General features: G+C 40.2%; 1 protein-coding gene across 1 annotated transcript in view; it reads right to left on the bottom strand.

Annotated features, from left to right (window-relative positions):
- Positions 1-27,617, bottom strand: part of notchl (notch receptor, like) — a 27,897-nt gene continuing 280 nt past the window's right edge. Inside the window, exons 2-11 of the mRNA XM_028469672.1 lie at positions 18,019-18,163; positions 15,455-15,772; positions 13,591-13,811; positions 13,181-13,502; positions 12,130-12,269; positions 11,181-11,242; positions 10,965-11,088; positions 8,469-8,566; positions 3,306-3,643; positions 1-620 (exon numbers count right to left, since the gene is read on the bottom strand). Of these exons, the coding sequence (XP_028325473.1) occupies positions 167-620; positions 3,306-3,643; positions 8,469-8,566; positions 10,965-11,088; positions 11,181-11,242; positions 12,130-12,269; positions 13,181-13,502; positions 13,591-13,811; positions 15,455-15,772; positions 18,019-18,163 (2,222 nt within the window). The 3' untranslated portion in view covers positions 1-166. The remainder of the gene's footprint in view (positions 621-3,305; positions 3,644-8,468; positions 8,567-10,964; positions 11,089-11,180; positions 11,243-12,129; positions 12,270-13,180; positions 13,503-13,590; positions 13,812-15,454; positions 15,773-18,018; positions 18,164-27,617) is intronic.

Below are 27,617 nucleotides of genomic sequence, written 5' to 3' on the forward strand. Positions count from 1 at the left end.
TAATTCATTAAATTAATTTACTTCTTATTTATTATGTGACTGAGTTTCAAAGAAACATTTGAAACAAACGCTGTGTGTTTTTGTTTGATTAATTATTTATTTATATATTTATATTAGGGATGTTTTCTGGATCATTGTTTGGATTGGTTGGTTAAAGCTCCGCCTCCTACAGGGCAGTCTGTGCAGACTCGTTTGACCTTTCACCTCTGGCTTTCTGCTCCGTGGCGGATGCAGATGGAGGGTCGTTGGCGGGCGGCTGGTGTTCAACCTGAGGGACAGGGCCCTGCGGAGCCGACGGCACGGCCCTGTCCGTGGGTTCGCCGGCCGACCTGTGCGTGACGATGAGGTAGTTGGGCTCGGGGCGGCGCTGCAGTGCATGCTGGGTGCAGGAGAAGGAGCGCTGTCGAGGGGCGGGCTGAGGAAACAGGAAGTGAGGCGTGGCGGCTCGGGGAGGCTCCTGGTGTCGGTCCTCGTCCTCCGAGGTCACCTCCTGCAGGGTGCTGATTGGCCGAGGCGAGCGGCCCATGACCCTCGGGGGGACGAGCGCTGTCGCTGATTGGTTGAGCTGAGGGCGCCAGTTCTGAGGCGAGGGATACTGCACGCGTGCCATCGGCCAATCACTGCAGAGATCACAATTAGTATTGCTTCATTCAGTTTATTTAAATCTATTAAACCTAAGCCAAACGGACGGAAAATATGGAATTGAACTTCCTGAAAGGAAATTATTTTCATTATTTTGACCAAAATCAAGCGTAAATATCACTGAATAAACCCCCACACACATATTTTGGGAATAAAATCAAATTTCCACCACATTTTCCACTGTAAAACGTGAGCTAAACGTGATCGTGTTTCAATGCATTTCTGCCAGGGTTGGGGGTCAATTAAATTCTTCAATTACAATTACGTCTTCAATTATCCATGTTCAATTTTGATTTCGTTATGATTATGCTTACTGGCATTTTTTTCCAATTACAATTAGAAATACAATTATTATTATTTTTTCCCTTAAGTCAGTTAGAATTACGTTCTCAATTACTAAAGTTCTAATTAAATGAATCACAATCACTGAGCCTTTAATACATAACCTTCCTCTTGTGTTAGCTTTCTGTTAGCATCTCTAATGATAACGGGTCAGTTGTGTCCCATGTCCTAAATCAACTGTAAAATACATTAAAAAATATTATCTATAATCTAAAATGTTTCTGATCTCTTATCCTTATGCATGAAAATATTGGCATTAATATTTTTGGTGTGGGCCTTTATTCTGTCACTATACTCCTCGATTTAACTTTTTTTTTAAATGGTAAAATGATCTTCAAGAGAACTCTCAGGTAGAGGAAAAACTTGATATGAAACATATTTTATTGAGTGTTAACTGCGTATATAAGACAATGGTTCTCCTCTTTTCCATTTAATTCAATTTTAATTGATAGTTTTTAAAGAATTTCCATGCCAATTACAATTACAAAGTCAATTATCTGAACTCATTTACAATTCAAATACGTTTACAACAGCAATTTCAATCACAATTACAATAAAAATTACATCATAATTGTAATTAATTGTCAATTACAATTATATTTCACCCCAACCCTGATTTCTGCTGTGGATAAATATAAAATGAATGACAATAGTTAAATCCATTAGCATGTTTGGTGTAATCACAGAAAGTGATTCGAATAGTGAAAGACGAGGAAACGAAATGTAAATGTGTAAACTGACGTAGAAAAGGATAAACTCTGAAACAGGGTTAGGGGAAGTTTTTAAACGTAAAACCAGAGCCTCTGCAGCTGATCCTGCGTAAGGCAAACAGATGTAAAAAACCAGCATCAGACAATGAAAAACAGCTGGTATGCAGATGTGGAGCAGTATGTGTAACGATTGCAGTTTAAAGAGTAACTAAACCCCAAACCCACTTCTTTCTGCTGAATACATGTATCTGGTTATTCAGTAGTGCTGTTGATTGATCCTAGTCCCACTTTTCACATTTTAGGAAAAGTATTTTAATTTTGTTTAGCTGTAAAATGTCAGATATACTGGCCTCTAAAGGTTGAACGCCGTCTATTACAAATTAATTTTACTATTGGCTGAGACCGATTATTTGGATTATCAAGTGTAACCAAATTTCACTGTTGGCCCCACCCCACCTAGAAAAGCTGAGAGGTTTCCTCCAATCACAGCCCTCAGTGAGCATTGATTGACAGCCTCAATGAGGAAGTCTAATTCTCTGCCCGCTGCAGCGCCGATGTTTATGACTGTGTGCTTATATAAAGATCAGATTCTAATGGGCTGGCATGTATACTGCATCATTTATTATGTTTCCAGCGGTCTCATGTATATAGAGATTATTTTGAAAACATTGCTGTGAATGTGGAACTTTTTGGAAAAGAAGCAAAACATTGTCGTGTAAACAGACAGGTCAAATATTATGCAATGTTTCATCCATCTACAATTGTTCTAAGAACCCCGACAACATAGTATTTGAGATTTATTTCCCCAAACTGGCCCTTTTTTCTGGAGTTCAAGCCCTCTGAAAAGTCACTTTAAGACTGCTTTTAGGCTGCTTTGAGGCCTTCACACATAAGCATGTGTGGGCGTGTCTGCTGACGGAGACTCTACGCCACAGCTGATTACCATAACGATTGTCTTTTGCTATCCACAAACTGCACATTACAGTAAAACACATGGCTCTGTAAGCGGCGGAGTCCGATAAACGATGCTTCAGTGTGTGTTTATCACAGCAGCAGTAAATCATTAACAGTCACTTTCTCCTCCTCTTCACGTCTTCTGACCACATGGAATAATCCATTTAAGACAATAGTCCATTGTTTTGTCTTATCGCTGCATCGCATTGGGTCACAGACACGTCAGATCATGTCATAAAGGCGATACGAGGCGATATAACGGCTGCTAAAAATGAAACTGATTGTGAGCGCTTAGATTTATCTATACTGAACGTAAAGATATTGACAATGATAATAACTGTGATGGTGACCTGAATTCGCCATGTTTCTTCTATCTGTGAGGTAGTTTGAGAGGGAGAAGCTCACATTCAGGGTAGGAGGAGCCAGGATCGTCAGGAGGAGGAGTTTCCCCCCTTATGACTCATAAGGTGGGAAACTCAAATCCAACTGGCCCATTTGGAGCTGACGTTTTACAAAATGTGGAATAACAAGTGAGGGAGGAAACAAAACTTTTTCATCTTTGGCCCTCTGAATGAGGCTAAAGGAATGTATATCACTCTAGCAAAACCATTATAAAGTGATTTTTTCATAATACTGCCCCTTTAAACAAAGCCTCACCTCTGCGGAGGCGGAGCCATGTCCCGATGGCCAATGATCCCGGAGAAGGACGCGCTCCTCCCAGGTAGGCCCTGAGCGCCGACCCAGGTGGAGAACATCAGAGCGCGCTCGTCCCACACCACGTCCCCTGTGGCGGTGGCGTCGGTGTGCACGGGGCCTCTCTGGATCTGATGGGCCAATAGAAGCTCCAGCACCTGCTGGTTCACGCCCTCCCGAGCCACGTCCATCGGGCGCCGCCCTCTGCGGTCGCACAGATCCATGTTGGCGCCGTGAAGGAGGAGAAGTCGAGCGGTTTCGTAGCAGCCGTGAAGGGCAGAGAGGAAGAGGGCGGTCTCTCCCTAAGGCAGACAAATGATTAAAAATTAAAAAACACAAATATAAATGTTTTTTATTCAACAACAAAAAGAGACCAAAATAAAACAAAAACATTAGGAAATATCCACAAAAAATATGAATTATTTGAAAATAAACACATTAAAAAAAATAATTTGGGGAATGAAAAGAGACATGCAGAGAAGATAATAATAATAATAATAATAATAATAATAATAATAATAATAATAATAATAATAATAATAATAATAAAAGCCGCGAGCGGTGTCGTAGAATCCGAAGGAGTTGCCGCGGTCTGCAACCCATGTGTATCAAATATGAGACTGTTCTTTGTTTATGAGAGCTATATCGGTTTCATATTATGGCATGTATTATCTGAGAACGCAAAGCATGATGGGTAATTTTCACATTGATTCTTGTTTAGGGATGGACAGTCATCATGTGTATCAAATATGAGGCTGTTTGAACGTTGTATATGAGAGTTATAGTGGTTATTCTAGTATGGTATTTAAAATGGCGCCAGTCGAAAAAACCCAGTATGAAAGGGAAAACCAGTTAAAAATCACTCTCAGTGAATTTGATGCGAATCCATTGAAAAATAGCCAAGATACAGCATTTAGAATGTGATGGCGAAGGATTTTCTGGTGACATTATAGGCCCCTCCCACTGATCACATTCTTTTTTTTCTCCATCAGCGACCTGCTCCCATCTTATAAGATTCATCCAACACTATTTTGAAGTCAACACAACATATGGTTTTTCCGCTAGAGCTGTTAGGGTCGGACGCCACTAAAAGCGGCGCCCTCTAAGAATGCAAGGCATGATGGGTAATTTCAACATTGATTCTTGTTTAGGGATGGACAGTCAACGTGTGTATCAAATATGAAGCAGTTTGAACTTTATATATTAGAGTTATATGCTTTTTTCTGTTATGGCGTGCAATAGTTGCTAACATTGAACATGACCGTAAATGGCGCCAGTCGAAAACGCAAGGCATGATGGGAAGTGTTTCAAAGCAGTCATGAATAGGCTTGGACAAATGTCATTTGTGTGAAATTTGAGGCTGATTGATATTTGTGTGTCAGAGTTATGGGTTTTTTTGCAACTTTGTGGCGGCGCCACGACCAAACCATTACAGATGCGCAAATTCTTTCTTTTAATCTTCAGTGGGACCTAAGTGTTCTGGCCATGTTTGAAGCGAATTGGATGGAAAGCCTCAGACTAGTTTGCGCAAATGCGTTTCGCCATTTTTGACCTGTGACTCAAGATGGCTGACTTCCTGTTTGGTTGTGGGCGTGGTCATACTGTAACTTTTTGCTCATCTTATGGTCAAGAATACATGTGACGAATTTCATATTAATTGGGCAAACCTGCCGGTCGTGCGGTTCCATCGCATTTTTGGCGTCTATAATGTGCGCCGTGCGGCCATTTTTTTAGCAATTTTCTTTATTTTGCCAAAATATGTATTTTTTCAGCAGGCCTGAGGTGTGTGCAAATTTTGGTGAGACTTTGGGTATCCTAAGGGGCATTTTCTAAAAGGAATAATAATAATAATAATAATAATAATAATAATAATAATAATAATAATAATAATAATAATAATAATAAATGTAATTTATAATGCACTTTTCATTCCAAGGAATTTCAAAGTGCTACATTTAAAAACACAATAAAACTACACAAGATTTAACACTTAAAAGCTTTCCTAGATAAATATGTCTTTATTTCAGCTTTAAATGAGTCCAGACTCTGCACTCCTCTGAGCACCACAAGGAGGCTATTCCAGAGCCGGGGCGCAACTGAACAAAGGCTCTATCCCCCATGGTTCGGAGCTTAGTGGAGGAGACCTGGAGGAGCCGGCCGCTGGATGATCTAAGGGTGCAGGGGGAGCTTTGGAGAGGGATGAGTTCTTGTAGGTATGATGGACCATGGCCGCTGATACATTTATGGGTGAGAAGAAGAGTTTTGCATTGAATACGAAAAGGTACTTGCATTAGGATACTTGCGGCACTGTTCTGAATGTACTGTAGTCTTTGAATGTTTTTGGAGGTGATCCCAGTAAAAAGTTCATTGTAGTCCAGTCTTGAGGAGACAAAACCATGAACAAGTTTTTCAATGTCAGAGAGGGTGAGGAGTGAACGGATCTTGGAGATATTTCGGAGGTGGTAGAACGAGGTCTTATAGAGGTTTTTTATGTGGTCGTCGAAGGTGAGTTGTTGATCAAACCTGACGCCAAGGTTGGTTATGGAGGAGGAAAGAGCAATGACCTGGCCATCGAAGGAGAGCTGAGTTATGGAGGAGTTGGTGATCTGGTGAGGGGTGCCAACAAGTAGTGCCTCAGTTTTACTACTGTTGAGCTGGAGGAAGTTTTTGGTCATCCATGCCTTTATCTCCTCAAGACAAGCAGCAACACATGAAAGGGCTGTGGAGGAGTTGGGGGCAGTTCTGATGTACAGCTGTGTGTCATCAGCACAGCAATGAAACAACAAGTTGTGTGTGCTGATGATACGGCCGAGTGGAAGCATGTATGTTGTGAAAAGAATAGGGCCCAGGATTGATCCCTGAGGAACACCGCACATAACAGGGAGGGATCTTGACTTGCAGGCTCCCAGCGAAACACATTCGGTCCTGTCAGAGAGGTAAGATCTAAACCATTCCACGGTCGAGGAGGATACCATGGTCTACGGTGTCAAAGGCTGCTGACAGGTCGAGGAGAATCAAAAGTGATGGTGATCCTACGTCAGCTGCCATCAGCAAGTCATTTGTTACTGTTTCCGTGCTATAGGCTGAGCGAAAGCCTGATTGGAATTTTTCAAACAAGTCATGGCTCTTCAGATGATGTTGGAGCTGTGAGGTAACAACTTTCTCTAGGACATTGGACAAAAAAGCAAGGTTAGAGATTGGTCTATAATTCACAAGGTCATCTAGATCCAAACTAGGGTTTTTTGAGTGATGGACGGATGATGGCAGCCTTTAATGCAGATGGGATTTGAGCAGTTTGAAGAGACAGATTGAGAAATTGAGTGATGATTGGACTGACCGTCGGGATCAGTGCCAAAAAACCAGAAGAAAAACCTGTCAGGGAGTAGCGGACCTTTACTGACTTTAGCTCTAAAAAAGTTGATAAAGCGGTTGGATTGCTCCTCAGTTGCTTCCTTAATAGGTGGCATTTGTGGCTTCAGCAGAAAGTTTATTGTTGAAAAGCGGTGCTTGGAGTCCCCCACATTTTTACTGATAAGGTTGGAGCAGAATTTATAGTGCATATCTTTCAAAGATATGGCGTAAGCCCTCTGATGATCATGAAAAGCGAGCTTATGCACAGTATGTCTGTATCGACGTTCAAGGACTCGGCCGGCCGTTTTCATGTGGCGCAGTTCCTTAGTGAACCAGGGTGCAGAACTTTCAAAACTGACCTTGCGTGTCCTCATGGGGGCGTGGAGATCAAGAACAGCACTAAGGGAAGTATTATAGTGCATCACTAGTTCATCCACTGTTGCTGGAATAGAACAGAGGGTATGTCACATGTCCTTGCTCAATCTGCTGCTGAGGTCTCACAGCAGGCAGTGAAAAAGTGAAGGTCATTGATACCAACAAATGGTCAGAGACACAGAGATCATACATCTCCAAGTTGCTGATGGGGGCTTTGTCTGTGATAACCAGGTCTAATATGTGGCCCCTGGTGTGTGTGGGTACCTTCACAAAGTACTGGAGGCTAAGACAGTCCAACAAACCATTGTCAACATGAATACTCACATCTTCAACTATTACAAAGTTTGTTGACAAAGGGCAGAGCAATGTGAGTCGTTCATGTACTTCTGAGAGAAATTAGGGGTGAGGCGGGGAGGTGGGGGGGACAATATAGAAGAAGCACTATCGTGGAGATTGGAGGTTTGGATTTAAAAGCCAGGCATTCCATGGAGGTAAAGCTAGGCAGTGGGATTGCAGCAAGTTTCAGATCAGATCAAAAAATAACTGCTAAACCAGCTCCATGACCAATGCTGCGGGCCGTCCCAAAGTAGCTGTAGCCATGGGGACAAGCTTCATTAAACACTGAATTTTCCCCAGTTTTGTGCCAGATTTCAACCAGGCACATAATGTCCAGATCTTTATCCACAATGTGATCACGGATAAGGAGGGATTTATTCGTGAGAGACTGCGTGTTAAATAGTTCCAGCGTTATAGAAGACAGGGCTGGTGATGGAGCCCTCTCCAGGCTCCGCAGTACACTGTGGTTCACTCTCTGCATTTTTTTTTCACCCGCCACTAGAGGCTCTCAGAGAGCCATGGAACGGCAGAAGGTGGTTGTAAGATATTTCAGGTGCGGCAGTGTTCTGATGACGTTGTTGTGATGCGCCACCAGCGAGTGCAGACCAGCAGGACAGGATAGCAGTAGCGTTGTGCTGAGCATAAACAAACTTCTTTTTGAGACTTCTATGGATGCATCGCGGCCGGAGTACATCGCCGCATTTTCCCAAAGTTGCAGTAGATGGAGAGGCAACTTGTCTATTTAGGCTCAGCAGCTGAGAAGCTGTGTATTTCAGCATAATGTTGTGTGCATCGGCGTTAGCTCCAGGAGCTAACTGGCAGAAGATGGTCAAGTTGCCAGAACATCCAGGCCAGCAACTCAGCGGTTCAGGCTTCCAACTGAGGCTCGAGACAGCAGGACAGATGGAGCCAACCGAAGGATGGGCACAAAGGTAATTAAAACTAAAAGTGAGGCACAGCGTGGGGAGGAGAAGAAGTGAACAGACCACACCAGCGTCCTCTCCTCTCCTCCTCTCACCAATTACAATAGGTTCCTACGGACCCTAATAATGATGTTTTTCTCACCTTGTTGTCTTGTAGGTCCACAGCGGCGCCGTAACGAATGAGCGTGCGAGCGAGTGTGAGGTGGTTTACTGAGCATGCCCAGTGCAGGGCCGACCTCCCTGAGAGAGAGAGTGAGCAGAGGGAGGGAGGGAGGGAGGGAGGAAGAGAGGGAGCCAATGACAAACCATTACACAACAGAGTCCAGCGGGTGAGGAAGAGTGAGGAAGAGAAGACAAGGAGCCTGAGGGAGGAACTTTAACTTTATTCAGAGTTTAACTTTGTCCTGAGTCAGAGGAGGAGAGCAGGGGAGCTGGAGGAGGAAGAGGAGGAGGAGGAGCAATGGATGAAGGTCAGCAGAGCGAAGGAGGGACACAAAAAGAAAGTGAAGGAGAAACGTAGTCAGAAAACGTCTTCATTAGCTGCTAATCTTACAGCTTTTTGCCATCCATTATTTTATTTAAAGGGTCCCAGTAGTAAAAATGTTTATAACAAAAATGTTTTTAATGTATTACCAATAAACAAAATATGTGCACCTTTTTTATATATTTAAAAAAACACATTTTTTAGAAAGATTTTATACCTTTTGGCATAAACTATGGAGAGTCCCCGTTTTGGACAAGATATGATGCACTTACTTTCATCGGCCCAGCTTGTCACTTTTAATAACTGGTGCATTGTGGAAGGTAGAGGCATAACAGGTCCGTTTACATTGTGGGAAGTGTAGTTTTTCTGTTCTGTCTCTGCGCATGCTGCATTCGATTGCCCTCGAATCTTGGAAAAATCCAACAGAACGAATTGGAAAAATGCATTAAAATGGCCTTTGAGCTCGGAACCCCAACTCAGGAACTCGGGCAGGATCCGAGCACCCTGAGTCGGTCGGAAAGACGTTTTAGCAAAATGGCGGCGCCCACCATTAGACGCAAACGGTCATTTTCTCCTCAACTTTTACCTTTATTGAGTCATCTAATTTGGCATGTGTTACTAAAAGTGCAGAATAACTCTGTAGTGGTAATTCTATTCACTCTGTTCATTTGAACGCCGCTCTGCGTAAGTAATGATACTCGTACAGTGCAATATACTCTCTGCAGTCTGTGGTTCAAAGAAGCATGCAGGATTCCCCCGGCTGGTGCATTCAAGTCTTTCTTAAAATGTAGGATGTTTCTCTCTCTCTTACCCAAGGAACTAAGATATATTTCCCTAGCAGGTATTTTTGCTCCTTGAAAAATATAAAAAACAAACATCAGCTTGCTGTGGCCAGCCATGTTTTCAAAACTTACTGAATGAAACGCATTTACCTCAGAGGTCGCAATTGACAACCCGCATCTTTCGGGGTTCCGAGTTCAATCAAATGCAGCATTAGCCACAACTAAGTAAGAGGGAGCAATCTGGTGGGGGTGCGGTTAGTGCCATGACACCAGCCCAAAGCAGCAGAAACATAGTAGTGCTGCTCTCTGAACAAATATGTTTACAAGCTTCAATGAGATTTTCTGTGAAGAAATTCTGTTGCGACCGCATCTGTTTTTAAACATAACTTTGGCTTCATGTCCATTAGCATAGCCCATTAGCTTAGCCCACAGATCCGTCTCATAGCAGCTGTCATTACCTAATCCTTTCACAAAGCAGATCCTTTCAGATCATTTCAACGCATGCGCGTAGACGTCACTTCCTTTACTCACAATCCTTACGACAGAGCTGCTAGGACGTGATATTTTAATGTAAACCAGCCATACAACGTTTGTTAAATATTTTAACAGTACACATTTAAACATGTGACTGTTTTGTGGTGTTTTTAATTGTTTATTTAAAAAAAAAAAGAAGAAAAACACAATACACATTGACAATCAAAAAACTAAAATAAATCGGACTTCACTCAAAACATACATTTCTAATTCTTTTTAAATGGCAGGGTTTCAACCCTTTAAGTAGTACACAAACTGCCATAAAGTAGGCTAACCGAATGTAGACCCGCTGTGCGCATGCGTTAACAGGATCTGAAAGGATCCGCTCTGTGAAAGGATTCGGTGGTGACAGCAGTTCAGTATGAAGCGGTCGTGGCATATCACCAAATTTTGTCCGAACTGAAACATTGTCTGTGTGTATCCCATACCGACATTATGGAGCTAACGTCTGGATAACTGTTGTTGTTATAGCAACCATTAGCTTAACACTCCACCATTGTTCAGAAACTGTAGAGCAATGGAACATTGTTGCCTAGCAACAACTAAAAGGAATTAACGAACATGCGTCATATCCTGTCAAATGGCGACTCTCCATAAATAATGGCCGAAGGTGTGAAATCATTCTCAAAAAGTTCTTTCAATGTGTTTTTTTTCCAAAAAAAAGGTGCACGTTTTGTTCATTAGTAACACATTAAACACATTTTTGGTTATATACATTTTCACTACAGTTACCCTTTAATTGGATTAAAAAAGACAAACCCAATCAGAATGTGTAGGTGACTGATCAATAACACGTACACAGCCCTAAATGTCTGACTGCACTGTATGCACTGCTCACCTGTGTGATCCGTATTGTTGACCTGGACTCCTGCTCTCAGCAGCTCCAGCACCACTCGGTCCAGTCCACTCCTCACTGCTCGGATCAGGACCACCGAGCCGTCCGGGCCGCACCATTCTGCAGACTGACAAAGGACAAAGGTTCAAAATATCAGCAAATGAACATCACACGGTTCAAGATTCAACCAAAGTAGAGAATAAAAGAGGAAGCACTGACCTGCTGAGGAGGACTGAGCAGAGGAGGGGGCATGGCGTTCCTCTCCCATCCTCTAGGCGGAGCTGCAGACCAACAACAACACCAAACAGCTTTAGAAACAAAGCTGTGCCGTGGTTTGTCATTGATGAATGTAAAGTTGAGGCCTCGTTCACACGGAGACAAAACGACAACGCTTTCCCCTAAAATGGGCAATTATGTGTGCGTCGAAAATGTAGAAGACACTATAATGAACATACCAGGCCTCTATGTAGCGCTGTAACGCTGCCGCAGAAATACACCGAAACAGGGCAGAAAACACGGAGAGAAAGGCAGCATCTATTTACAAGCATATATGGATTAGGAGTGGAGGTTTTTTTCATTTTTTTCTTCATTTGGTCATGAAGTGAACCACCAGATGATTTTTAAAGCTTTGCAGCAGTTTCTGCATGAGACTAGAACATATGGGAGGATCTGGTCGTTGAAATACAGACCAGTGGAGGGCAGTGGCCATAAATAGAAAAGAAGAAGACACCCTAGGTCGCACATAAACCTCGTGTGACAAAAAACAAGACGTAAAAGAAAAGAGGAAAGAGATGGAGACAAAGACATGACAGGAGATTTGATTGTGGATCGACAAAGGTAGAGCTTCTGCTTTGTTGCCATGGTTACTGTTGTTGTTGTTGTGGGTGGTCGCGCGTGCGGGTTAAGAGAGAGGTGGGGCAATAGCGTCATCATTTGTATACGCCGTTCGCACAGCGCCCCAGTGGGTGGCGTTCTCAGACTTTTCCACTCTGGGACTCGTTTTCAGAAGTTATCATATTCGACTTCCAAATTGTCGTTGTCGTGTGGGCACAAGGCGTAAACGCTAGAAAACGTGACCGTTTACATTAAAACCCGTCTCCGTGTGGATGGGGCTGAGGCTACAGAGGTGAAGGAACCAGTTTGGAGTGGGACCTGCTCCCAGTCTGACCCTGAGTGGCTCGGTTCTGTTTGTGCTCCTGGTTCCTGCGCTGCTCCTCCTGACGTCTGCACGTCCTCACGCTGATGTCCTCCATCGAGCTCTGAGTGAAGTCGGTGTCACTGCCCACATCCTGGTCCCGTTTCAGAGGCCTTAGCACCGGGGTCAAAGGTCACAGAGAGAGAGAGAAATTCAGTGAGTGACGGTTACATGATTTTTTTAAATTTGGAATTATTTCCAATCAAATTATTCTGGGTTAAAATCTGCGTAATTTACATGAAAATAGTAATTCCGAATTGTAGTTTATTCAATTTTATATTAGGTCTTGGGGATTGGGAAGGGTTCTGATTGGACGGAGAGCAAACGTGACGTATTCACGTCTGTCAGAAAAAACGTACAACAAACCTTTTCTTTTCAGCTACAACATAGAAGACCACTTAATAAGAACTGTTTTCACTTTTATTTTGATTGTAGTTTTGAAGCAGTAGCTCAATAATAACATACGTTTACTTTTCACTTTGGTCAGCTGAGGAGAAGGAGATGGAAGATGTGTTTTGGTCAATCAAAGCCAGTGGTCAGTGCAACAGCTGCTCTACCTCCATCTACAGGATGTTGAGTGGAAGGAGAACTTTATGGTGATCTGTGTCCTGGTGCAATATGTGTAGTGTGTAATATGTTCTTATTAAATAAATAGTCTGAGCTCGAGTCTGGGCAGCCATCTTGGATTATGTTTTCACTCGCGCGTCAGTACGACCTGAATTAATTCAAAGCGGATTTAAGTGTTTACAAGAATGAGGAATTATTCCATTTGGAATTGAAATCAGAATTGACCAACCACTTTCAGTTTAATTCAAAATGGCCATTTTCATTTGAAACTTAGTGTTTACAAGGTGAGTTTAAAGAGTCATTCACTTTTATTCTGAATTAAAGGGGTTTTAAAGCAGTCACGTAAACGTGGTCAATGTGGATGCAGTAAATGTACTTAACGTTACAAAGAGATGTTGTCCTAAAATCTCCTGATGTGAGTTTAAAAAGCTTCTGATTGGGTGGATTGTGAGCTCACCTCATGCGGATGGCGTCCTCTCCCAGTGGCTCCCTGCGTCTCTTCTTCTCCTCCTTGGCTTTCTTCTTCTTCCTCAGGCTGAGCTTGTCTTTCTCTCGGCTGCTTCGGACCCGCGGCTCTTGGAGGGCGGCATGGGGAATCCAGGTCTTTACGCTTCCTTGGTCGTCGGCTGCTTTGGCCCGGCGTCTCGCCCTTTGGTCGGTGTCCCTCTCCTCACGCCGTCGCCTCACACGCCTCACCAACATGAAGATGGCCAGAGCGAGAACGAGCAGTAGGCCAATGGCTACGGCAACCACAGCCCAGAGCCACGCCGGAGTTGGCTCTTTGAAGGAAAAGATCAGACCCAGAACCTTTTTAAACCTTCACGACTCACTGAAAACGGTGCCGTGACTTACTTTTCACAGGCCTACCTTTGACTTCCTTTTCCACCACTTCCTCCTCTCGGTGTCCCAACTCCTCACGGACGCCCCTGATGCTGATGACGGCCTTCAGCTCAGGCAGGGCGGGATACGACGCCGGCTTCAGCAGCAGCGCGGCTCGCAGGAAACTGGCGGCCTCCGTGGCGTAGGGGAAGCAGGTGGAGGGCAGGCGTGAGCACGGGCGATTATCAACCTGTAGGAAGAGGAGCGAGCTGGAATAGAGGAGAAGTTAGTGTCATTTCTGGGTTTTTACTCTCGTTATGTGTTTTTGTTGTCCTTTGGTATACTTTTCTAGTCGTCTTGTGTGTCTTTGTTTCCATTTTGTGCATTAAAGGTTCCTTTTGTGTATTCTTGGAGGAATTTTGTGCGTTTATTTGGGATCTGCACCAAATCAATCTGAGGGCCCCCAGGTGCCCAATAACCAAACCTTTATAGATGTTATTGGGTGGTGGGAGAAAGCAGGGTGAGAACATGCAATCTCACAGAAAGGAGCCAAGTCTCCAAATCCGGGCTTGAGCCAATGACCTTCTCATTTCCTGAGGCAGACTTGCTAACCCAGAGGTTCCCAACCTCGGGTTGGAAACCTCACCAGAGATGTTTTTTTCTTTTCTTTTTATAATTCGTTTTTGATTATTTTATTAGTGTGTTACAAATACAGAGTAGCCAGGATTAGTGCACAAAGTACGGAAGAGGAATAGGGCCAATTTTGATGGAGAAAAATAATAATAATTTTGGGGAAATCAAGAATAAAGTTGAAATGTTAAGATTGAAGTTGAAATTTCGAAAATGAACTCAAAATACAATATAGTAATAAAAGTCAATGGTTTCACATACAACAACAAACAGCAGATCATGGCTGTCTACAAAATGCAGTGTATCGATGAATGTGTGAAACAATACTTCAAAGTTGGCTTTAAAGGTGCAGTCTGTAACTCTTATAAAAATGACTTTTTGTCATATTTGCTAAAGCTGTCACTATATAAGGACAGCTTTACATCAAACTAGTAGTTTGTGTGAAAAAATCAGACTCATTGAGCCCCGCCCCCTGCTGCTCCGGCAGCCTTTGGCAGATTGCCAGAATGCACCGCGACCGAGCAAAAAGAACCAATCAGAGCCAGGATTGTGTTTGATGAACTGTCTGACAGCAGTTGCTCACAGTCCCCGCCCCTTTTCCCGAGTCTTTTTACAGTGTATGTGTGGAGGAGGAGAAGATGGAATTGGTGACTTTCCTGCTAGAAAGGTAATTACTGCTGCTTGATTTACATTATGTTTGATTTGTAATTGTTACACTAGAACTCTGTAGTGCATGTGTTGTTTGTGTCTTTTGGACTTTAATCTCAACATTGTATTTCAACTTTATTTTTGACATTTTGACTTTGTTCTTGATTTGGCCAAAATTATTTTCTCCATCAAAATTGGCCCTAATCTGCTTCCATAACAAAGTGATAAGTGCGCCACCTCAGATACTTTTATACTGCATTTTATTTCAACTAGATTTATATTTGAGAAGGTATAGGATACAGTTATTTGATATTTTTTTGTATGTATAGTGTGTTTGTTTGAGAGTGTTTTTTTAACCAATTACTAGACATTTCAGGAAACCCCATTTTAATTCCAGGCAACCCCACATGGGGTCCCGACCCCAAGATTGAAAAACACTGTGCCACACACGTCTGATCCTGCACAGCTCCTGAGAACAGGAGTGTGATGAGGACGACGTGGCCGTTTAATCAAAAAACAAAATGGTGTGGTTTCCTTTGAGGATGAAATCATTTCGCTCTACATCAGGTGGAAGAAAACTCATGTTTGAGAGTCATTGATGGATGACAAATGATGTTGGATGCAGAACTCTCACCCGTTGGCGTCGTCCGATGTGGACTGGGCGAGCAGGGCGGCGAGCTCCTGGGGGTCGAAGTCGAACAGGTTCCTGTTGGAGGCCAGGGGGGCGGAGCCTCTCAGTTTGAGGGGTGACTGCAGCAGCACACTGAGCGCCCACAGCAGGGAGCTGTTGGAGGCGGAGCCTGTGCTGTGGAGGACCAGCGTGCCTTTAGCCCACTTAGGACTCTGATGTTTCAGGCAGTCGCTGCCGTCCCAACCACAGGGGGCACTGTCGCATCCCAGCTCACAGTGGGAGTCTGCGTAGTGGTCACGGCAGTATGGGATGTGGCCCGGCCTGGGAGTCGAGATGGAGAGGAGAAGAGAGGACACCAAGTGCCATCATATATAATTGGATTCTTTTGGATTTATTTGTTTATCTCAAACATTAGAAAAAAATAACATAAAGCAATCATTGCTCACTTAAAGCTGCAGTATGTAAGTTTTTTGGCATCATTTGGTCAAAAATCCATAATCATCTTCGAGCATATTGTAATCCATCGTGTTCTGAGTGGATAATTAATCTCTTCACTTTCTCCTGAACCTATAAATGTGCTTTATAAATATGGGAGCGTGATGCTGGATGTCAGCCAATCAGATCTTTCTACAAACACGTGATCCATGAGCTGTTTTGAGCGTTACTATTGGCTGCTCAAGTGAAGTCAGGTGCGTTCACGTACCATCGGTAATTAAAGTGTAATGACTGACGTTCCAGCAGAAGTCTCCATCACAGCGTTAGACACAACAGTGACTCAGCAAATCAAGGGGAAAGAGGCAGACCGATGTGGGAAAGCAACTGTTTTAAAGGCACAAACAAATTCTGCTTTGTGTCCCCGCAGGGTCTGCCATACATCACTGGTGTCAGTCTGCTCTGAGCGGCAGCTGAGATCTATTTCAGCTCTCTGGTGGAGACGAGCTGACGGTAGCAGCCGCTGTTCAGGACAGTAACTACAGAGTGATACGTACATTCATGTCAGAATCTGTAAAACACCAGAAAAAAATCTAATAACACACAATATAGTCCATACATTTGTTTCTAGTCTCTATTGAGAAAAAAATGTGCTAAGAGCACTCACAAAGACACCGGAAAGGGAGGCTAAGTTTCAGTTTCAAAACAGAGCGTAGAGAGGATTTTACATACTGCAGCTTTAAGAAAAAAGAGCCCCAGCAATGCTTGACAAGAGGCAGAAGGAAGCTTTACGCTCATAGTCCTGCTCCTACTTTCAAGGTGTTTCACAAAGAACAAAAAAATCTGATATCTGAGCAAATACATGTACAGTATATACTGTACATGTATATAAATACACACAAATATAAGCAAAAGCAAGCATTGATAGAACTACCTACTTACATAACATCTACTTGTCCCCCTACCCATCAGATTCTAGCCTTTGTACTGATCTAATAAGTTTTGATTATTAAAAAATGCATTTATTAAAATTGTTACGTTTAAGTTTAATATTAAGACTGTTCCAAAGGGATAGCCCACATTTTTCAAAGTAGTCCGGAATCTTCAGTTCAGTTCAATTCCCCTCGCAAACATACTCCCCTGTCTACTTATGGCGTTCTATATTTATCTTTTGAGATGTTTTAAACTGAATCAAACTTCATTTCTTCAGAAAAAAGTGGTTTATTATGGTCCAGATATCCTGCATGATTTATGATTTTTTTCTTTTTTTTGCAAAATAGTTAACTTTTGTAGGTTGCTTTTGTATGTGTTTCCCTAGATTTTAACACAATAAGACAAATATGGTAGAATTAAAGCAGTATAACATATGTAACGTTTCTTGCTTCAGCATGTATCTGGTTTTGTTCACTATTCCAATGTTTTTTGAGAGCTTGGTACATTTTACGTGTGGTTTCCAGCAGAGCTTATGTGATCTAATAAGACACCAAGAGATTTTGTCTGATACAGGCATCCACGCCCGTTTGCCAGAACTGGGCCACAGCCAAGAACAGGCCAAATAAAGCAACACTGGCCCACATTTGGGCCACTGTACACTGTTTCTCTGGCCCATATCTGGTATACACTCCATTTTTTTATCTGGTGCATATACCAGAATTGTTAATGCTAACTTGCCATAATTCAGCCATAACTGGCCCAAATATGTTTTAAGATAACTGGGCCACGTTTGGTATTTAATATGTGGGCCAATTTTGATTCACATCCAGATTGGTCAATGTTAACGTACCATAATTCAGCCAAAAGTGTAGCAATTTTGTTTTAAGATGACATTTGCAGCATCATATGTGGGTCAGTTTTGGTTCATTAATAGACTGACCACTCTCACTTTTGACAAATATTTACCAACTTTGTTTTGTGATATTTGGGCCAAATTCAGCATTCACCAAAAAATGCCAAAAGAGCCGAATCATTGCCTGATGTGGCCCACATCTGTATGCTCTCTGGGAATAATCACATGATCTGTACAAAGTAAGACCATTTTTTAAACAGTTTTAGTTCTGGTTTAATATTCTTTAAAGTTTTCCGTGATGTCATTTCCTAAGGCAGTTTACGGGGATCAAAGGACAGATGTGTCTCACTTGCAGGGACTTCTGTCCTTCAGGCAGTCGAAGCCGTCTCTGAGACACTCGGCCTCCAAACACTCTCTGTCACACGAGTCGTCTCCAAACTTGTTCCTACATCTTCGGTTCACGGGACACTGACCCCACGGATCAGCAGACACAGCTGTGGAGAAACGGCATCAGTTACTGCAGCATTCTTCAACCATGGGCTGGTGACCCCATAATAATTACTGATTAAATATATATATATATATATATATATATATATATATATATATGTATATATGTTTATTTTTTTTATTAAATAATTATTCTTTATCCATCACGACACTCAATATTAAACAACTTTCACTTCCTCCAATATAAATCTAGTTAAAATTAAAAGCAGTTTAAAGAGAAGAAAGAGAATAAGGAAGAAAAACAAAATGAAATATATAATAAAATACAGTATAATAATATTTGAGCTGGCACATCTTGTCACTAATCTTGGCTCATCTGTATTTGTTACACAGTAAAACAAACATGACCAAAAATGGTTTGGAATTCTGAGTTACTGGGATGAACCACAGTGTCTACATCAGGGACGGGCAGCATTGATCACTGCAAAGGGCCACAATAATGTTGGACTTCTCTGTTTGCTGCACAAACATTTAATAATGTAGAAAACGAAATAAACAAACAAAAATGTTGTTTAATAAACGTTAAAACCTAATGTTATTTTTTCCTCCCAATTTAAAGTGTCTGCTCCGTCAGGTCCCGTAACTTTGCTCTTATCAGGAAAACATCATCATCAGGTTTGAGCTCCTGAGTAGAGCTGTGTCACGCACACTCTCAGATGTAAATATTGTTCCGTCGCTGCGTAAATGACAGCTGATCAGCTGATTCTGACTTTACGCTCCTTGCCAATGCGACACGAGAGTTTGACGGTCAAAACATGGAGAGGAAAACACATGAGGTCACTGGAGCGGTGCGTCCGGAGCGACATCCATGGAGCGACTGTCAGCGCCGCAGCGTGTCACACTGGACTCCAGCTGTTTCTCTCCCTCACACACACTTTACACTTTACACACACATTTTCTCATTCAGTGGCATTAACTATTGTTTTATTTACTAGAAAGGAATAACAGGAGCATTTTTTTTTCATCTTTGCTGTAAATTGTGTCAACATTTACTGCAGCTTTGGTCTCTGTGTGTGAGTTTGCACCTGCCTGTAGGTCGTACTATTTTCGGTGAAGAAAGTCACTGCAAAAGTTTCAGATTTGATGAATTGCATTGCGTCCCCTGCATTAATTTATTTGCATTTCCCCCTCCCTTTTTTTGCGCACCTTATGAGATCCGCCTACTTTACATATTCATCAGAGGGAAACAAACTGAATATATTGTGGGCACATTATGACACGCCGAACACACGCGGTCCAGATTCCCTGGGGTTTAAGCCCTTATTAGCACTCGGAGCGTTAATGCCCCTAATTAATCCACCCCTAATTGTATCTGGCAACGCAGGGCAGGCGTTTTAGTGTGTGAGATGCTACACTAACACTCACACATTAGTGAGGAGAAAACACAAACTTAATAAATGTTCATGTAGCGCGTAGCTTTATTTGCACAGGCTACATACCTGAGCTAACATCAGTGACCTTTATTTAAGAACATGTAATAAATATAAACAGTATATGATGTGAAGAAGGTGAGTCAGCACTTTCACTTTCAGAAGTCAAAGTCTGGTTGGACTTGTCAGATCCTGATAGTCACATCAGTGTGATCCACTTCCACCTTCACGTGGCGGTTTTTGTGTACATTGTGTGTGGGTTTTTTTGTGTAACGTCTCACTCCATCAGCAGTGTTTCCATAACAATGCGTTGAAGGGCGAGTCCTGATTCGCTGTGAGGCAGCAGGAAGTGTGCCCGACATAAACAGGACGTTTCCAGGAAATGGGAAATGGTCTGATAAAGGTCGAGGGTCGTTGCCATGGCGACGAGGAATGGGTTTGAGCGGGACAATGGGACTTGGCAGGTGTGTGTGTGTGTGTGTGTGTGTGTGTGTGTGTGTGTGTGTGTGTGTGTGTGTGTGTGTGTGTGTGTGTGTGTGTGGACAATAGAGTCCAAGGAGCCACTCCCACGAGCCAGTTTCTAACAGTTTCTTTCTAACTTAGTTACTCATTCACTAAGTAACTAAGAAAATAATTGTCTTAGTTATTAACGTATTTAATTAACCTTAACCACCATTTAACTAAGTGACTTAGTAACTTCCTTACTCATATATTTACTCACGTTAGTAATGTTAGTTATTTAATAATGTACTTGTGTTTTTACTTGGTTACAAAAACCAACTCACTGAGTGTTTTTTTTTTTTGTTTGTTTTTTAGCAATTAATTACTTATTAACTCACCACTTACTTGTTTACTTGTACAGACACATGAAGTTATTTATTTATTTATTTATTTATTTATTTATTTACCCACTCACCTAATTAGTTAGTTAATAACTTATTTACTGTCTTAGTAATTGACTTATTTATTTATCTACTATGGATGTTACTAACTTACTTTATTACTTACTTAGTTACTCATTTACTAAGTAACTGAGAAAATAACTGTCCTAGTTACTAACTTATTTACTTACCGTTAACGCCACTGTTTTACTAAATGAATTAGTTATTTTCTCATATATTTACTCACAAAGTTTTTAAATTAGTTACTAAAACTAACTAAACATAATTTGTTACTTATTGTTAACTCTCTAACTTTTTATTTATTTACTCACCTAATAGTTAGTTACTTATTCTCCAAACAAGTTACTTACTTACATAATTTTTCACTGATTTTTGAACTACTCTTGAAGTTATTTACTTACTTAGTAACTTACCGATCTAATTATTTACTGACTCATCTCATAGGTTAGTTATTAACTTACTTACTGACTTAGTAATTGACTCACTAATTTATCTACAATAGAAGGTTCTAGCATACTGTGTATGACTGTATGTATATTTATGCATCTATATAGTGTGTATTAATTTGCATACATACTGCATATACAATAATAGGCTGTTGGGGGATGTGTATATAATAAAATGGTAAGTGTTAATGTTAAAAACAGCAAAAAAGGTTCCTTTGATTTAATATAACCATTATTAATGAATGAGTGTATTTTAATAGTTAATATATAATAGCACATCGTCTGCATAGACTACTACTACTCATAATTTCTTTGCTAGTGTATACTAATACAGATAGCAGTCAGTAAATATTCAAATGTTTAAAAGACAAGAAACAGTTTGTCCAAATTAATAACATAAATTCAGATGTTTGTTATATCAGTTGTGGCGTACCCCAAGGTTCAGTCTTTGGACCTATATTTTTTTCTTATTTATGTGAATGATATTGTGTCAGTGTCATATTTACTGAAGTGTATATTAATTGCAGATGATACTACCTTATTTTGCTCTGGAAAACATATAGAACATTTCTTAGAAGTTGTAGAGAACGGAATTAAAAAAAATGGTTTGATATTAACAGGTTGTCCTTAAATATTGGGAAAACTAAATTTATGATTTTTGGCCCAAAAGCATCAGATATTGAGGCTTTTTATTTATTGAAATACTGAGCATAAATGAGATTAAGGTTTTGGGTGTTATGATAGATGAAGTTATCATGGAAATCGTATATAGATTACACAAAAGTGAATACATCTAAAATTATGGCTGTGTTCCACAAGGTAAAGCAGTCAGTGAACATTTCTAGCAGTTTGAATGTATTTTTTGTTGCACTTCCACCCATCACCACAAATTGTCATTGTTTTACGTCAGGAGTAGGTGGTGCTATTGAGACCTGTAAGCATATGACCAGAGTGAGAGGATGATGGGTAAAGTGCGTAAAACTGATAGCAGAGAAGTTAAAATTAGTCGGGAACATGAGAACAACATATTCTACGAAATGCAACAGCATTTGAGTTGTTTGTGCAGCTTTTTTCTGTACATGTGGACGTAGTCAGTGGAGCTTCAACTGGAACTGCTGGAACTTCAGTCTGATTCAGACCTCCAGAGCTCCCCTTACAGGACTTCTACAGATGTGTTCCTGCGCACAGGTATGCTAACATCTGCAAACATGCACAGGTGACACTGATCCTCTTTGGTAGTACAGTACTGGTACATATGTCTGTGGGCAGCTTTCAGCCTGTTGAATCTCAAACAGTGGCGTTTTTGCATTAGGGGCCAGTGGGTCACGGCCCCACCAGATGTTGCTGTTGTGAAGAAGATAATTATGCTCATCTGTGTTACACACAATTATGTTGTTCTGGGAAACTTAAAGTTAGAAAACTGAACTTTGTTCTCTAAATAAAGTGTTAAAGATTTATTGTTTTTCTTCTCCAGATTTTTGTGTAGATTTGTCGGTGCTTCTCTCATGTTTCCTCTCTATGAGGCTCAACATGAGCTGGCCCTCCTGCAGCTCTGAATCAATGCGGGGCCAGACAGCCAGCGCCCTAGACGCTTTCCTATTGGTCCATTTGGTGTGTGGGCGGGCACTAGGATTTGCTAGCTTGTCATGTCACGTTTACTCCGTGAGTTCTACATTATATTATTATCGTCACGTTGTTATTTGATTATTGATTATTTGATCTTGGGAGAGCTTTAACACTGTTCTTTGGTGGTGGTGTTGATATGGTAATAGACTATTAAACGCCTTTTCACAGTCTCAGAACAATCAGTTCTCACGCATGCGTTCAGAGGTCAACAGGGATAAACTCATCTTGGCAGACAGTGAGTCTGACAGAGATTTAGATTATTTTTCCTGTTGAAGCGTTGATTCCTTGAAAGATTTTTGGCGTAATCGTGGTATCCGTCTCCGAAAGAGAACTTACTGTCCTTTTCACACACGGACATCTCGCGTGTCCCATCAATAATAATAATACATAAGATCTATAAGCGCTTTTCAAAAACTGTAAAACCCTTTGCAGTTGTTGAAACATTGACACAAGTCAGAAAAAGGAACCAATAACAGTAAAATAAATACAGTAAATATAGAAAATACATAACAATCACAAGTTAAAGGAGACATATCATGCTTTTAAATCCTTCCTTTTACATATAAATCATACAGTTGTGGTCTATATAAAGCAGAACTGCAATGCTTGGGTCTGAATTCCTCATTATTATAGCTCCACCCCTTTTCTGATGTGCTTCTGAGAGCAACTCGTTTTGGTGCTGTCTCTTTAAATGCAAATGAGACACTTCATACCCCGCCCCCTCTCCATGTTACAGAGGTGACACTCAGTTCAACTCCACCCTGTTCGGCCATTTTTGTAGTTTGATAGAAGAGACACGATTATGTAGCGACGCAGAAAATTATTATTCACACGTTATTTACAAAATGTCAACAACAGAAGACTTGTCCATCCAGCTTTACATGTTCGAACCAGAGTCTGACCCGGCGGAGCGAGATGAAAATGAAGATGATGAACCAGCAGAACCCTAACAAGTGAGCTAACACAAGCACCGAGCTAACGCTAGCGCCAAGCTAAAGTCACGAAATGCATTTTAATACAATCTTTTCAAAGACAAAAACTTCAAAATGAAATGACTAATGAAAACTTTAGACTTAAATTAAATCACGTAGGCCATATCATCAAGGATCTAAAACGAGCACACAGCGCTAACATATGAAGACGGTGCAACTGCTAATGCTAACAAAACAATGACAGGGACGTCTTATCATCACACTTTTTAGCGTTATTTACAGCTTACCGAAGTGCTCTGTTCATCGTCTCCAAAGATAGAAGGAATTGAACCCTCAATCAGACAAAGTCTTTCTGTAAATCCTTCTTTATACTGGTGGAGGTTGATGAAGCAGTCATCACTGAAGTGCTTCGCGCACACAAAAATGACCTTACCCACAGATGTGGGTACATTTCTATAAAAAATAAAACTCAACCAGACACTTTGAAAAGGTTCTGATGCTGGGAGACGGTGTAATGAAGCGTGTGGGTTACTACATCCAACAACCAAACATTTTGACTTATCCTCTCGTAACTTCAACATCCTTGAGCTTGGACTACAAAATAAAAGCGAGAACCAAAAATGGCGGATTGCTCGAAGTGTTGGACCTGGAGTCGATGTCCTAATTTGGCAGTTCCGTAATAGAGATTCGAAAAATCGAAACGAATTGAAAAATATGACCAAAGCAGAATATAAAGATACCAACGGAGCACCTGAAGAGATTAATTTGAACTTTTCTGTACTTCTAAACACTCTAAATATACAACAAAATGCATTTAAGGGCTAAAAAAGTGGATGTAGCATGATATGTCCCCTTTAAATGCTTGGGAGAGGAAGTGTGAAAGCAGAGGAGGTCTTTGATACTGTTTCTCACATCGGTTTATAAAAGTGCTTGGATACTTGCATCATTCCCAGGTAGAGTCCTAATCCGCCCACTGGAGAACCAGGTAGTCGGTGTTTTTATTCACTAGGGGTCACCTGTGTGGAAGCAAGGGGACTGCCTTGCTTCCACACTGCTGCTGAGTTGCTATCATCGGTTTTTAAAAGTGCTCGGATCGGCTGAAAGTGGCATCAGTGGGAAACCCTCCTCGAGTCTGAATATGTGTAATATCAATAATATGAACATTATTAAAACACTATCAATCTCTGGAATAACATTATAAATGCTGTTTATCAACAGAGTGAATGAGTTTGTTTACGTTTTTATCCCACTCGACCTTTGAAAAAAGTGTGTGAGTTTCTAGAAAAGTGCTTTTAAATTGAATGTATTATTATTATTATTATTATTATTATTATTATTATTATTATTATTATTATTATTATTATGTTTGGATTGCACCAGATTTTCCAAACCAAAAATGCTGCTGCTCTCAAAGTGCAAAATGAGAAATTTCCTGTCTGACTCTCACCTGCATAACATTCTCACATTATCATTAAGTCAGTTTGAGCCTGAATTTGATATTTTATTAGCGCTTTGAGATGACTATTGTTGTGATTAGCGCTATATCAATAAAGTTGAATTGATATTGAGAGACTTTTAAAAAGGTCTCCCACTAAAAGACCTTCTACATGTGCTCTGAGGATCGTGTGCCTAACAATGGTTGTTCCTTTTAGTGATGGATGTAGCTTTTTGTCCCATGAGGTCATTTTGTATTTCATGTTTCTCCATGCACCAAATGTCTTTCTTTGCAAACAATATTCTTCAGTAACGTTTAGTTAATATTTGATACAGTACAGTGATTTATGAGAAAATAAATCTAAAGCTGAAGTCCAATGACATTATTTTTCTTGAGTTTTAAAGCACTTTGAGATTTGGTGTCAAATGTAAAGAGCATTACAAATAAAATGTATTATTATTATTATTATTATTATTATTATTATTATTATTATTATTATTGTTAATAAAGGATTGTTTAAAAGCAGCAGGATATGTAGTGTTTTGACTGTATCGTATAGGAGGGGTATGTCCAAGTTATATATATATATATATATATATATATATATATAGTTATAAATGTTTTTGAAGACATTTAGATGTTTCATAATTTTATGCCATGAAGCACAATAAGAAAAGTGTTTGTTTTGCACAGTGATGTTATTTGCATATTTATTTCATGCATTGCAACATGAATATTTCGTTTTGGCCCCCGGCCCTCCACCACGATTCATTTTTGGCCCTTTGATAAAAAGAATCTGGGCACCCCTGATCTAAATGATGACATCAAATGATTAAGAACATTTACTGTGTTTAAGAGGAATGTAAAATGTGTTACTGTATAGTTGTTTTAAATGACGTGACAATGACTGCGTTGCAGTTTGCTTTTGTTTAATGAAAATGTTTTTTTTATGGAGGGGCAGATGTTATACATTTTACTTCTTTTCATCATCTTTTTTTTCTTTTCTCAATGTGGAGGAAAAATACATTAGTTTTAATGTATTGAATGAAATAAACAAACAAACAAACAAACAAAATGTTCATCACTAAATCAGGGGCAAAACATTTTGAAAATGTTATACTTTTTTTTTTTATGGAAAATAAAGATTTTTAAAAAAAAGACAGAAATTTCTCAATTCAGTTTATCCATTTCCTGTTTAGATGACTTTACTGCTATTTCACTTCCTGCAATAGTACCAGACATTCTAAATAGGATTAATAACGTCAGCTACTATTATTAATCTGTTAATTTAATATCTGGGTCAATAACGTAAGGATTTCACTGCATGATATTTCATAAAAGGGTGTCATCGAGCAAGCTTTGCATGAATATTATGATGTAAATAAAAAATAGTAATACTTTGAAATAAATTAGTTAAATTTGAATAGATTTAGAGTCATTTTAATTATTTTCTCAAAACAGCAGTCATGGCCAGACAGTCGCACCACATGATATTTTGACACTTTGAATAATAGAAGAAACTAATTTAGTAACATTTAAAAAAAAAAAGAAAAAATCTAATTGAGTGCATATATATACTGTTACTACAAATTTGGTTTCTTTTTATGCATTTAAACTTTTTTTGACTAAAATAAATGTAGTTGGACAGAATATTCAGGTGTTGAAATGATTTACAGAAGCTTGGAGGGATGAGATGAAATCACACCACATTACAGATTACGTAGCGAGAAATTTGACATGTACGTTTGCTGCGCTCGTAGACACTCAGCCTCTAGGAAAAATACCAGGAAATGTGTGATATGGTCTCGAAACATGGAAGTTTAGTCTGTGTTAGAGATTTATTTCCTTTAATTACCACAATTACCAACAGTTTAACTGAGATTATGAGTTAAATTTGACATATTTATCTGTTTGCTACACTCGCTAGATGTTCAGTCACTTGTTTCCTGCAGAAAAATAGCAGCAAACGCGTAATTGTCTCAAAACAAACCTGTGTCTTAATCGTTCCTGATCGTAAATAAAGAGTAAAAGAAGGTTCATATTGCTTTTTCTGTTTAATAATACAAATTCCATCCATTTTCTGTAATCACAGAGAACAGGAGTATATAATTCAGACGTCGTCTACGACTGACGTGTGTCTGTATCTACCATATCAGTTTGTATTAAAGAGCCTAAGACAGACATAGGCAACATGTGGCCCTCGTTCTAATTATATGTGACCACCAAAGTAAATAAAAAATATGCAAAACAAGAGCAAGAATACATTAAAAAAAAATACAAAGAATTACAACATTGCAGGAAAATACAGTAAAAGATGAGAAAAACACAGAAAATACTTCAAAAACACACAAAACGACTACAAAAATGAACAAAACAACAACAGTAATACACAAAATCACACAAAAAAGACAAGATGAACAAAACACCAAAAATGACTCTTCAAAAACAAAGTGTTAAGAAACAAACAAAACGGCAGCAGAAATACACCAAAATGACCCCGAAAAACACAAAATGGCATCACAAATACACAATATGACTCCAAAAAACATATTTTACAGGAAAAACACAAAAAAGGACTTCATAAATGCACAAAATGCCTCACAACGAGCAAGATAACAACAAACAGAATGACAGAAAACACACAAAATGACTATAAATTATTCTAAATGTTGATCACGTGGCCCCCCCGATTAGACACACACATTTTTGTGGTCCCGTTGTGATTAA

The sequence above is a fragment of the Gouania willdenowi genome, chromosome 16, assembly GCF_900634775.1.
Source record: "Gouania willdenowi chromosome 16, fGouWil2.1, whole genome shotgun sequence".
Classification (NCBI taxonomy): Eukaryota; Metazoa; Chordata; class Actinopteri; order Blenniiformes; family Gobiesocidae; genus Gouania; species Gouania willdenowi.